The sequence below is a fragment of the Monoraphidium neglectum genome, assembly GCF_000611645.1.
Source record: "Monoraphidium neglectum strain SAG 48.87 unplaced genomic scaffold scaffold00281, whole genome shotgun sequence".
In the NCBI taxonomy this organism is placed as follows: Eukaryota; Viridiplantae; Chlorophyta; class Chlorophyceae; order Sphaeropleales; family Selenastraceae; genus Monoraphidium; species Monoraphidium neglectum.
In genome coordinates, this window is record NW_014013347.1 from 21,288 (window position 1) to 31,907 (window position 10,620).

The following is a 10,620-nucleotide window of genomic DNA, read 5'->3' on the forward strand; positions in this document are numbered from 1 at the left end:
TTGACCTTCCATGTAGCCCCGAGTTGTTGTGACGATGCGCCGCCAGCAGGTTGCAGTCGCATGCAATATTGCATGACTGTTGGGGGATCCTTGGGTGTGTAGATGGGCGGGTGCAAAGTTCAAAGTGCCGCTGGTCACCACCAGACCAGCACTGCACCAGACCAGCACTGCACCAGACGCATGTTATTCGCGGCGCACTTGAGTGCTGCAGTGCATCCGTACACGCTGTGTCTTGATCTGTCTGATTAGGCTTTTGAACGTGCGACCCTTCTCATCGCTCATCAGATCGTTACGTGTTTGAAGCAGTGATCTAGAGGCTTTTTGTACATCCTGTGACTGGAAGTGGCATCATGTATGTGCCTGAACAACTGTGAATAGCTAGGATCATCGCTAAGGATGATCGGATTCCTTCTAGTATCGGGCCTGCTTTTGGCAGGACCATTGGCCGCTCATGGCTCTCAAAAAGGAGCCAGTATCACCATGCGCGCGCGCTGGCAAGGAACGCCGTACCTGCTGGAGGCAGCAGAGTTCTTGGTGCGGTGCCCGCCTGGCCGCACAAACGCACTGCCTGCCGCGCCGCACCCAGCAGAAGCCGCACTGCCATGCAGAGTCCTGCGCTTGCTTGCCAGCAAACGCCCGTTTTGTGCCGCCACATGTATAAGACCAATGCATGGCCACCACATGTCTAAGACCACGACACGACATGTGCTTGCAAGAGACAAACCGCGGCATGCTTTTCGCACACCATGACCTCCCCACCACCTCGCCCCCTCGAGCCGGCTGGTGCCTCGTCACATTTCTGCGGCGCCTCCGCACGTCCCCTGGCTCCAGGCGGACGAGAGCATCGACCGCTACTGGACGTTCATCGAGGGGCTGACCATCCTGGAGCGGGACCCAGCGACGCCGGCCGAGTGCTGGCGCTTCGCCATCTCCCAGGCGGCACCGCTCGTACTGCCGCCCGTTGCAGCGGTGGGTGGCACATGTGTGCACTTGTTGAGGGCACTGTGGCCGATGCCTCAAAAGCACACTGCTGGTGATGTAGCAACAGCGTCCGTGTGTTTATGGGGAGGGAAAGCTGCAGCAGCACATGTCGCCCAACGTCTAGCACACCAGCTTCGGGCTTCCAGCCATTATAAATGCCATCCCCGCCCACTCCTGCCTTGGCCCGCCCAGCTGTTGCCGGTCGCACTGGGCGTGCGGCAGTACAGCGCGCGGCTGGAGCTGTTCCGGCAGCTGGCGGGGCAGCTACACCCAGACATGGTGGTGAGCCGGCCGCTTCACCGGTCACAGAACCTGTTTCCTACACGTCTGCTGAGTGCGGCGTCTCGGATTGCCCGCCCCGGCACCACACTCATGTGCAATGGCAGCGTGATTGAGTCAGCTGCTGACCGGGGTTCGTACCGCACCCTTGCAATTGCGTGTGACTCTGGCGGCCGTGCGCCTTGCGGCGGCCGTCAAACCTCTTGGCGCCCCCGGCAAAGGCCTCTTGCGACGCCCCTGCTGCACGCGCGCCACGGCCCGCAGGCGTCAGAGTGCTGCTTTGCCAATGTCGGCGGCCACGTGATTCGTGCGGAGGACTTGGATGTCTTGGAAGCTTCCTTGAAGCAAACCGCAACGGGCGGCACGACCGCCGGCGCCGCGGTCAACTCCACGCAGCTGCACGATTTTGACCACGTCTATAACCCGCAGCACAAGGACGCGCCTGGTGCGGCCGGCGCGGGACACGCGGCGCCGGTGGCGCTGTGGGCCATGCGTGCATGCATGCGTTGTGCCAGATTGCTTGGGCGGCAAGCCTTTCATGAGTTGCTGTACCTTTGACCTGTTGAGCGCCATGCAGACGCCTCCCCACCCCTCCTCCCTGCGCTTGGCAGGCGCCACTGTTGCGATCCTGTACGGGCCGCCGGGCACCGAGTGCTTCGAGCGCATGAGCGGCGTCATACGCGCGGCGGCTGACAGGGCGGCCGGGCCCGTGGTTTATGCGCACAGACCGCTGCTGACGGATGCTTGCAGGGCCACGGAGGTGGGATTGTGTTGGCAGGGGAAGACCATGGCTCTAGCCTGGAGCCATGTTTGCTTCTGGCGGCTCAAAAATTGCAGGCAACCACTGTCCCTCACCTTTGCGCGCAGTGGTGGCGGGCCACACGAGTCGTACATGTGTTTGGGGAATCAGGGAGGTTGAGTCGCTGGGTCCCCGCCTTAAAAGTATGAGCTTTGTTTGGAAGACGTGTTGCATGTTGCCGCAGCAACCCATTACTTCCCCTCGCCCGTCTGCAGGCTGCTGACTGCCTGCTGACAGGGACGGAGGAGCAGCTCGTCCTGCCAGGTGCGGGGTAGCTGCTGCCTGTGCCCAGCACCCAAGCGGCGCCTGCACGGCACTTCGAAGCGCAGCGCCCATGCAGCACCATTTGTCCTGCCACCAGCCCTGTTGCGATGTCCCGGCCAACAGTGGCGCTGCCCGTCCGGCCCGGGACTCTCCTGACCGCCAACAACCTTGGACCGCCACGCTGGCACTCATCTCAGCAATGCCTGCCGCCCCCTCTCTCAGGCTATGGCGTGGAGGCGGTCCTCAAGAACATGGAGTACTCGGCAATGGACGACAAGAAGAAGGAGGGGGCGGGCGCGAGCAACGGCGACGACAAGGCGCCGGCGGCAGAGGACGCGGCTCTTGCTGACGACGCGAGCCTGGGGGAGGTCAAGGGATTCAGGTGAGGGGGTGATGAAGTCATGACGACCTACAGGGTGGGGCGCCTGCGTGGCTGGGGTAGGCTGGCGGGGCCGCAGGAGTGAGGGCGGAGGGTGCGGCGCCTGCGTGGCCGTGCTGGCGCTCGTCCATACGTCAGCCGCACAGAGAGTGTTGGGCAGGCAGGCTTTCTGGAGTGCGTGCAAATGGAGAACCAGCGAACTGGCTGATGGTTGGCGGCGCGGCAAAAGCGCGCGCCGCATCGCGGGTGGGCCCCAGGTTTGATGTTCTGGTCAAGCGGCGCCCCGAGCTGCGCCAGGAGCTGCTGACCTTCAGGGACGCCCTCATGGCCGGCGAGGACGACGACGCCATCAAGGCGAGCGTTAGCACTGCTGCAGCCGCTGCTGCGTTGGCGTTGCAGCCGCCGTGCTGGTCGGCTCGCCCTCGCGCCACGCCCCGGCATGCCCTCTGGCATGCACAGCACGCACGACCCCTCACAACCGCACGTAGCCTCGGCCGCCCAGCGCCGCTGTCTTGTTGACCGGGGCAAAGCAGGCGGGCTACCCAGTCGGCCTTGATCGCACCTTGCTGGCATTGCTAAGCTTGCAACTCTTGCGCTGCTCGGCCCCTCGTCAACCAAGCCCAAATACTGAAAACTGAATCCCTCGCTGAACCATCATCCGGTGACCCAGGTGTGGGACCTGAAGGATGCGGGGCTGCAGGCCACCTCGCGAATCTCGCAGTCCAGCGACCCCCTGGCGCTGCTGCAGGAGCTGTCCCAGGTGCGGCGCCGACGGCAGCGGCGCGAGGGCCGCGTTCTTGCGGTGAAGGGCATCCCACCCAAACACGGGCTGCCCGGTCGTCGGGCCTGCTGCTGCAGGCGTTTTTTTCAGTACGCCCTGCATGACTTGAGTAGGATCGTGCGCCTCACTCTGCGCCCCGCCATGGTCGTTACGACATACCCACCCAACCGCCGACACCCCCAGAGCTTCCCCAACATCGTCTCCAGCCTGACGCGGCAGTCCGTGCCCCCGAGCCTGCGCCGCACGGTGGCCGCGAACCAGCGCACGGTCAGCCCCGGCGCCAACATCCTGATGCTGAACGGCATGCTCGTGGAGGTCACAAACTTTGAGCTGTATGGTGCGCGGTCCCCGGGGAGGGGCTGGCCGCGCTCCGCCGCATGGGGCTGCCCGCGCGTTGGTGCCGAGCCAGGGGCAGGCGCTGCGGCGCCGTGAGGCGCGGCATTCATTGTGTCCGATGGTTCTCCTGGCTGACGCCCGCATGTGTGGTTGGTTTTGGTGCAGGGTTCCTGGACCGGCTCCGCATTGAGCTGCGGATGGTGGGGCAGCTGCAGGAGTGCGGCCTGTTCCCGCAGCACGCTCTGGCGGTGAGCGGCTTGGGTGGTTTGCTCGGCTGCAGGAACCTGTGTAGGGCGCGTACACGCGGGCACGCACGCGTGCATGCACATGCACGAGCGAACGCGCACATGAACACGCGCGCACAACACACACACACACACGCACACACACACACACACACACAAACAAGCGCACGCGACTCATGTACGCGCACAAACACACAAACACACGCACCAGGTCCTAGGGGAGCGTGCCGAGGACTCCTCAGACAGTGTCAGCGAAACGCGCCTGGACCTGGCGCCCTACGCGAAGCTGCCGTGGCTCAACAACCCGGAGAAGGACAAGCGCATGAAGTACACGGGCAACTCCATAGACGGGCTCCTGCAGGTAGGTGGGGATGTGTACAATTAAGCTTTGCATTTGCCCGGCAGGGTGCAGAGTTGTTTTCAAATCACAGGGTTGCGTCTTGGACAACCGCACAGAAGCCCGGGTGCTGAGCAGTGTTTGCATGCTGGTTACAACGTTGCCTCCTCTGCCCTTGAAGTCGCACCATGCGTCCCCCTCACCTCCATTCGTCGTCCTGCCCTCCGCCGCCGCCCACACACTTCAACACCCGCAGATGTTCCCCGGCCGCCTGCGCGCCATGGGCGTCAACGCATTCAACGTGATCTACATTGGGGACCCGACATCACCCCAGGGCCTGGCCGTGGGGCGCCTCTTTGCAAGGACGCACCAGAGGCGAGCGCCCGTGCTCTCAAAGCATGTGTGGAATGATCCGTGTGCAAGCGTGCTGGTCTTGTGATCAGGGGCCCGAGATTGCGGTGTCCTCGGGTACACGTCATCTCCTCATCTTGTGGGTCTGCACCAGGGTCGTCTGTTGGTGCACCGGGCTGACACAGCAGCACGACTCCTGGGTGATGTTCACCATCAGTCAGCAACCAGAAAGGGTGTCCTCTAAACGTCGGCGCCAATCACAAACAACACTGTTGGGACAGGATGCTGCCCATCCGCCTGGCGCTGCTGCCGCTGGTGCCCGAGGCCCTGGTAAGGGCGGCCGCCGCACGGGCCGGTCCAGGTGCCGCATCCGTGGCGGACCCGCCGTCGTGGAAGGTGCGCGGGCGCGAGGCTGTGCGCCGGGCTGCCATATCTTGTTCGCCTCGGTGCCATCTGCTTTTTGGATGGTCATACCGCCGCCAGCGGCACGCGCTCGCATGTGCGTCATTCATGGACACTAGTGCAAGCACGCACACCCATACACACACATAAACATACACAAATGCACATACCCTCTCCCTGTCTCTGTCTCTCTTGCATCCCCTGTCCCTCGCCCTTGCTGATGCGCGAGTGTGCTCACACGTGCATGCACACTCGCGTATACACGCATTGGCACGCACACGCTTCCTGACTCACGCCCCTCAAACAGGACATGAGCGAGCAGGAGCGCTTTGCGCGCGCATCCATCACCCTTCGCACCACGTTTGGCGGCCCCGCTGCCCTCGAGTTCTGGGAGCGCTTCGCGGCCGTGACGGCCGAGGGACCCAAGGGCGCAAAGGCCAAGGCGAAGAAGGCACCCTCCGAGCCCCCGCTGCAAGCGGCATTTGAGGGAGCATGGGGGGACGCAGCGAAGTGGGCCGACACCAAAAAGGGCAAGGTGCGGCAGAGTGCGGCGAGTGGGGCATGGGGGCAGAGGGTGCGGGCGCCTCCACGCACGGGGTTGCCTTGCAGGGTGCCGCCCCTTTCCATGAGCGAGTGAGCAGCTTTGTCGAAACCTGCGGAGGCGCGCCTGCTCTTGTGTGATGCGGGCAGCGCCCCAGGCATCTGCCGTCGCGTATCACAGGCAATCCTGACTAATCGCCTCGAGCCCCGCGAACCCTGCACCTGGGCCCAATCACAGCACACGCCCACAACCGGCCGTCCGCGTTCGCGCACGGCTCCCAGGTTGCTGCAAAGAAGGCGCCGTCAGACGCGTGGGCCGACCTGCAGCAGGGGGCCGGGTACAGCAGCGAGGCCGGCATGGCGCTGGCTGAGCTCTCCGCCTTTGCGCTGCGCAAGGGCCTCGCGCAGATGGGCAGGTGTGGGGCGACTTGGGGGCCTGAGGCATCACATCCACGCAGCTGCCTCTGTGCGTGTGCAGCAAGTAGGGCGGCCTGCTGCCTTGCTTGAAGTCTTGCGCATCCTGGCGGCTGTCTGCCTCTGCTGACCCCGCTTCAGACGCTCTGCTGACCCCGCACACGCTCCTTCCAAGATTCCTATGTTTTTTGGTGCATTGACTAGCCTCACTCGCTCGGCTGCTGCGCGCCTTGCCCCGCTGTACAGGTCGGTCGTCTGGGTCAACGGTGCGCTGCAGGCGCTGCCGGAGGGTTTGACGGACTGGCGCGATGTTGACCGCGAGGTGTCGTTCATGCTGGCGCAGGAGCATCAGTTCCTGCAGGTGTGCGTGTATGTGTGTGTTGTGTGTGCGTGTGTGTACACGTGCATTCGTGCAAGTGAGGGGGGAGGTAGGTTAGGTGCTTGCGGCATGTGCCTCAGTGCGGTCAGCTATGCACTGCACTTCTGCGTAGCTCCACACATCCGTCCACGTAATTTCTGTACGTATGGCCAAGACAATGACTGCAGCAGTGCGATGTAGCACAGATCCACAGTATCTGCACGACTAATATACACACACACACACACACACATGCGGTAATCGCCCCGCCGTCAGGAGCAAATCTACTACGGCCGTATCAGCGACGAGGAGCCGCTCCTGCCCTCCATCATGGACCTCGTCACCAGCGTGCGCCGCTGGAACCCCGCGGTCCTCGGAGCCGGCGACGACGAGGGAGAGGGCGAGGAGGGCGGCGCGCTCAAGGTAGGGCGTGGGGGTGTCTGTGAGTGTCTTCGTGTCTGTGTGTGTGCGCGCATGTGTGTGCATTTGATTGGGGCAAGCTCTGTCTTTCGACGCATGCGGTCACCACGGGTGACTCACCGGCACCTGATCGCTGCGCCTAGCAGGAAATGTGAGAGTTGCTGCAAGTCATCCATTCCGCTCTTGAGCAGCGCCTGTGCCGCAAACCAACCAACACGCGCTCGGCCCCGCGCGCAGCTCCCGCTGTTTGCGGCTGTGAAGCACCCTGGAGCGGCGGCGCTCAGCTACCTGTATGCGCCAAAGAAGTCGTCTGGGAAGGGGGCGTCCGCGCCATGGGGGCCGGGCAAGGTGCATGCGACCACGCATTGGGTTGTGGTAGACCTGGCGGCACCCAGGTGGGCGTCCGGTCATGAATGTGGTGGGGAAGCGGCAATGCGCGCTTGTGCGTCGGAGGGGGAGTGAGGGGGTGCGATGGGTGTCGCGGCTGCTTAACTCTTGTTGTGTGCATCTACTCGTGTGCGCGCGCAGCGTGCGTGTGTATTTGAGGCCTTTGAGGGCTGCACCTCTGCTACTGTGTGCGATCGTATCCAGTCAGGAAGGGCATACGAAGGCCGGGGAGCTGGGAAAGGCCAGTGCCTGCCATTTGCGGCAGTGCCAAGTGCCACGCGCGTGCTCGCCCGCCGCGCCCGCCCGCGCACCGACGCCGTCCGTTGCCCCGCCCTCGCAAATGCGCCGCTCTTCGCGCCAGGGGCCGGGCACTGGCCGCCGCGGCGCTGGACCGCCTTGTGGGGGTAGACGACGACGACGAGGCGCGCCAGGCGCGGGTTGCCCTGATTTTGGCGCCCGCGGCGTCGAAGCCAGGGGCTGCTGGCGCCACCAGCGCCGCCACCGCTTTGGACGCGGTGGCGGCGCGCGCGCTGCGCGCGTACGCCGCCGCAGGCGAGGACGCCGCCGACGGGAAGCTGCTCAAGCTGCTGCGGCAGCTGCTGTGGTCGGAGGCCGGGGCGGCGCTGGCGGCGGCGCCGCTCTCGGCCGCGCCGGGCGAGGCGGAGCTGGCTGGGAAGCTGCTCGCGCTGGCCAAGGAAGCCAGAGCCCTCGAGGAGGAAGCTGCCAACGCTGATGTCATCGAGCTGATGGGTGGCAGCATCGACTCGTACATGCTAGAGGCAGCCGCCAGCGACGTGGCGCTCATGACCCAGCTCGCCCGCGGGCCGCTGGGCGTGGAGGCCGGCGCGGCGGTTGTGATTACTAACGGGCGCGTCATACCCGACTGGAGCCCGCGGGCCGGCGGCGGCGCGGCGGGCGGCGGCGGCGGGGTGGGGGCGCTGACGGGGCTGACAGCTGAGGACTTTGGGCTGATGCAGATGTACGCTCAGGACATACAGGCCGGTGAGCTCGAGTCATCCAGGGGTTTGGGTTGCGCTTTGAGGATGTCGCCGGAGTCAGCTTGGTGGGCTTCAACATTGTTGTGAAGGTGCAGCGGTAGCAGCAGGGCGAGCTCTTTCGGGGCTTCTCTGCGATTGCGAGTTGCGACAGCCTGGTAGGGGGAGGTTGTGAGGGGCAGCGTGCCTTCCATTGCGTCTGGCTGCAGTTGTTCTACCACTGTGCAGTCCGCGCAGCGCCACGCTTTGCTGTGTGACAGCGCCGACCAGTTTGCTGCATGCCTGCGCGCGCACACCGCTCACGGATTCATCACCCATTCCCTGGGCGCAAACCACAAACAGGCTCCGCCATCGCCAAGACAGTCAAGGCCAAGGCGAATGGCTACATGACCCCTTCGAAATTGAATGACGCAGCACTTGTGGCAGCCAGCGCGGTGGGCGCGCAGGTCTACCCCGACAGCAGGTGAGGGGCGTTTGTCAAGGTAATGCCGGCGCCTGCAGCGACGCAGCACAGCACCGCAAATTGGGGGAGGGCTGCCTGCGCATCCTTGGTTTTAATGGCAGGCCTCGTTTGCGTGGCCACTAGTGCATGCGATGTGCTTCCTTGCTAGCACTTGCCTGTTACAAGCTTGCATGTTTGCAGCGTCCCCAGCTGCATTCCACAATGTTTTGACAGTGTTTGACTGCGTTTGACCGCGCCCTGACTGCGCCCCCAGGTTCGGATCCCTGCAGGCCAAGCGCATCACGGAGGTCATGGGCATGCTGCAGGGCAAGGCCATAGAGGCAGGCACAAAGGAGGTGAGCCAGGGCCACACCCATGCCAGGCCGTCCCTGGCGTGCGCAACACCACGGCAGGCAGGGGAGTGCGCAGGAGAGAGTCTGGCCAAGGCGTGCACGGCTCTCTCGCGCTTTATTCGACCGTGTCATCTGCACCACCACGACCGCACATGCCTACTTTGTACCCCGCCCCCGTCTCGCACCCAGCACAACCCAGCTATTCCAACCCCCCCTCGTCACCCGATGACCTTACCCCGCGCCCCCTTCAACGCCACCCACTCCAACCCCACCCGCGCTCCCCTTCAGAACGCGGAGACGTTCCTCCAGATGGTGGCCATCACCAACCCCCTCACCCGCGAGGCGCAGCGCATGAGCCAGGCGCGGGCCCCCGCGCGCGCCCGCCCGCCCGCGAGTCCCCACGCGCCCCGTCCTGCCTGCCGGGCTCCACGAACCTCTGTGCAACGCGCGGCAGCAGCGTCTTCCCATTTGCACACGCTCACGGCTCCGCACCAGCTTGTTGCAAAACACACATACACACACATTTGCACACACATGCTCACACACACACACTGAGCCCCGTGGCCCTCGTGACCACCCACCTTCCGTTGCTCCAGGTGCTGTCGTTTGTGAAGGAGGTCCTGGGGGATGCGGTGTCCATCAAGCTGCACCTCAACCCGCGCCTGGACCTGTCAGACATGCCCCTCAAGAGCTTCTACAGGTTGGGGCCGGTGGCAGGTTCCGGTGTTGTTCGGGGCGGAATTAAGAGGAGCATATGAAGCATCTACAAGTGACGCCTGTCTGAAAATGTATTTGGGGTGAAAGAACGCAGTAGCATTGCCTTGAGAAGTCGGGTAAGAGGCGGCTATGCTGGGGCAAATCGCCGCCGTCAGCTTGGCAGCTGACTGCTGGCTGTGGGGGCTCCTGTGGCGGCCCAGCGATGCGCTTGTGCAGGCGGTGTGCGTCGGGTGTGCATCGAGGCGGTATCAGGTGCCATCAGGGACTCTCTCCCCGCCTCGTGCAGCCAGGCAGCCGCCAGGAGCTGCCTCCACCCCCACCCCTTGCTACGCAGCCGGAGGGGTTGCGGGGCCTCTCCACCTCCGCCCGCAGCATTCCGCCCTTGGCTTCCTCGGACCTCCACCCCCCAACCCACCCTCAACACCTTGTGTCTGCCAGGTACGCCCTGCCAGAGTTCACGAGGGACGAGGGCGGCGACCTGGGCCTGCCGGGAGCGCCCTCGGTCTACTTCCCGAGGTGAGGCATCGCCGTCCGCCCCCCCCCCCTCCCCGAGGCCCCGGCCCCATGCGATTCGACATGATTTGACGCATGGGGGCGCACAGCTCCCTAAACCTGGCTCATCGTTGCTTCTTATGCCTGGTACCCACCGTTTGTGTGCACTGCGGCGTGCAGGGTTGAGAGTCGAGTCTCCCAACCCCGCACCATGCGCCGTCCTGCTCCACTGCATCGAGACTCCTCGCACCTCTTTTCCAGTGCACCATGTATTGCCCGCGCAAACGCCCAACTCCCCACTCAACCCCATCCCTGCCTCCCGGGGCCACCACCGTCCCCCCCCCCCCC

At 64.4% G+C, this 10,620-nt stretch overlaps 1 protein-coding gene across 1 annotated transcript in view; it reads left to right on the forward strand.

Annotated features, from left to right (window-relative positions):
• Nucleotides 1-480: 480 nt before the first annotated feature.
• Nucleotides 481-10,620, forward strand: part of MNEG_2478 (UDP-glucose:glycoprotein glucosyltransferase) — a gene marked incomplete at both ends in the record, with an annotated part of 11,300 nt that continues 1,160 nt past the window's right edge. Inside the window, 26 exons of the mRNA XM_014049049.1 lie at nt 481-534; nt 832-969; nt 1,174-1,263; nt 1,525-1,705; nt 1,872-2,020; nt 2,275-2,323; nt 2,546-2,705; nt 2,960-3,062; nt 3,373-3,462; nt 3,667-3,820; nt 3,985-4,067; nt 4,276-4,425; nt 4,658-4,744; nt 4,845-4,891; nt 5,034-5,148; nt 5,462-5,689; nt 5,977-6,110; nt 6,355-6,469; nt 6,743-6,889; nt 7,124-7,281; nt 7,635-8,275; nt 8,611-8,731; nt 8,985-9,066; nt 9,352-9,501; nt 9,660-9,763; nt 10,219-10,296. Of these exons, the coding sequence (XP_013904503.1) occupies nt 481-534; nt 832-969; nt 1,174-1,263; nt 1,525-1,705; nt 1,872-2,020; nt 2,275-2,323; nt 2,546-2,705; nt 2,960-3,062; nt 3,373-3,462; nt 3,667-3,820; nt 3,985-4,067; nt 4,276-4,425; nt 4,658-4,744; nt 4,845-4,891; nt 5,034-5,148; nt 5,462-5,689; nt 5,977-6,110; nt 6,355-6,469; nt 6,743-6,889; nt 7,124-7,281; nt 7,635-8,275; nt 8,611-8,731; nt 8,985-9,066; nt 9,352-9,501; nt 9,660-9,763; nt 10,219-10,296 (3,608 nt within the window). The remainder of the gene's footprint in view (nt 535-831; nt 970-1,173; nt 1,264-1,524; nt 1,706-1,871; nt 2,021-2,274; nt 2,324-2,545; nt 2,706-2,959; nt 3,063-3,372; nt 3,463-3,666; nt 3,821-3,984; nt 4,068-4,275; nt 4,426-4,657; nt 4,745-4,844; nt 4,892-5,033; nt 5,149-5,461; nt 5,690-5,976; nt 6,111-6,354; nt 6,470-6,742; nt 6,890-7,123; nt 7,282-7,634; nt 8,276-8,610; nt 8,732-8,984; nt 9,067-9,351; nt 9,502-9,659; nt 9,764-10,218; nt 10,297-10,620) is intronic.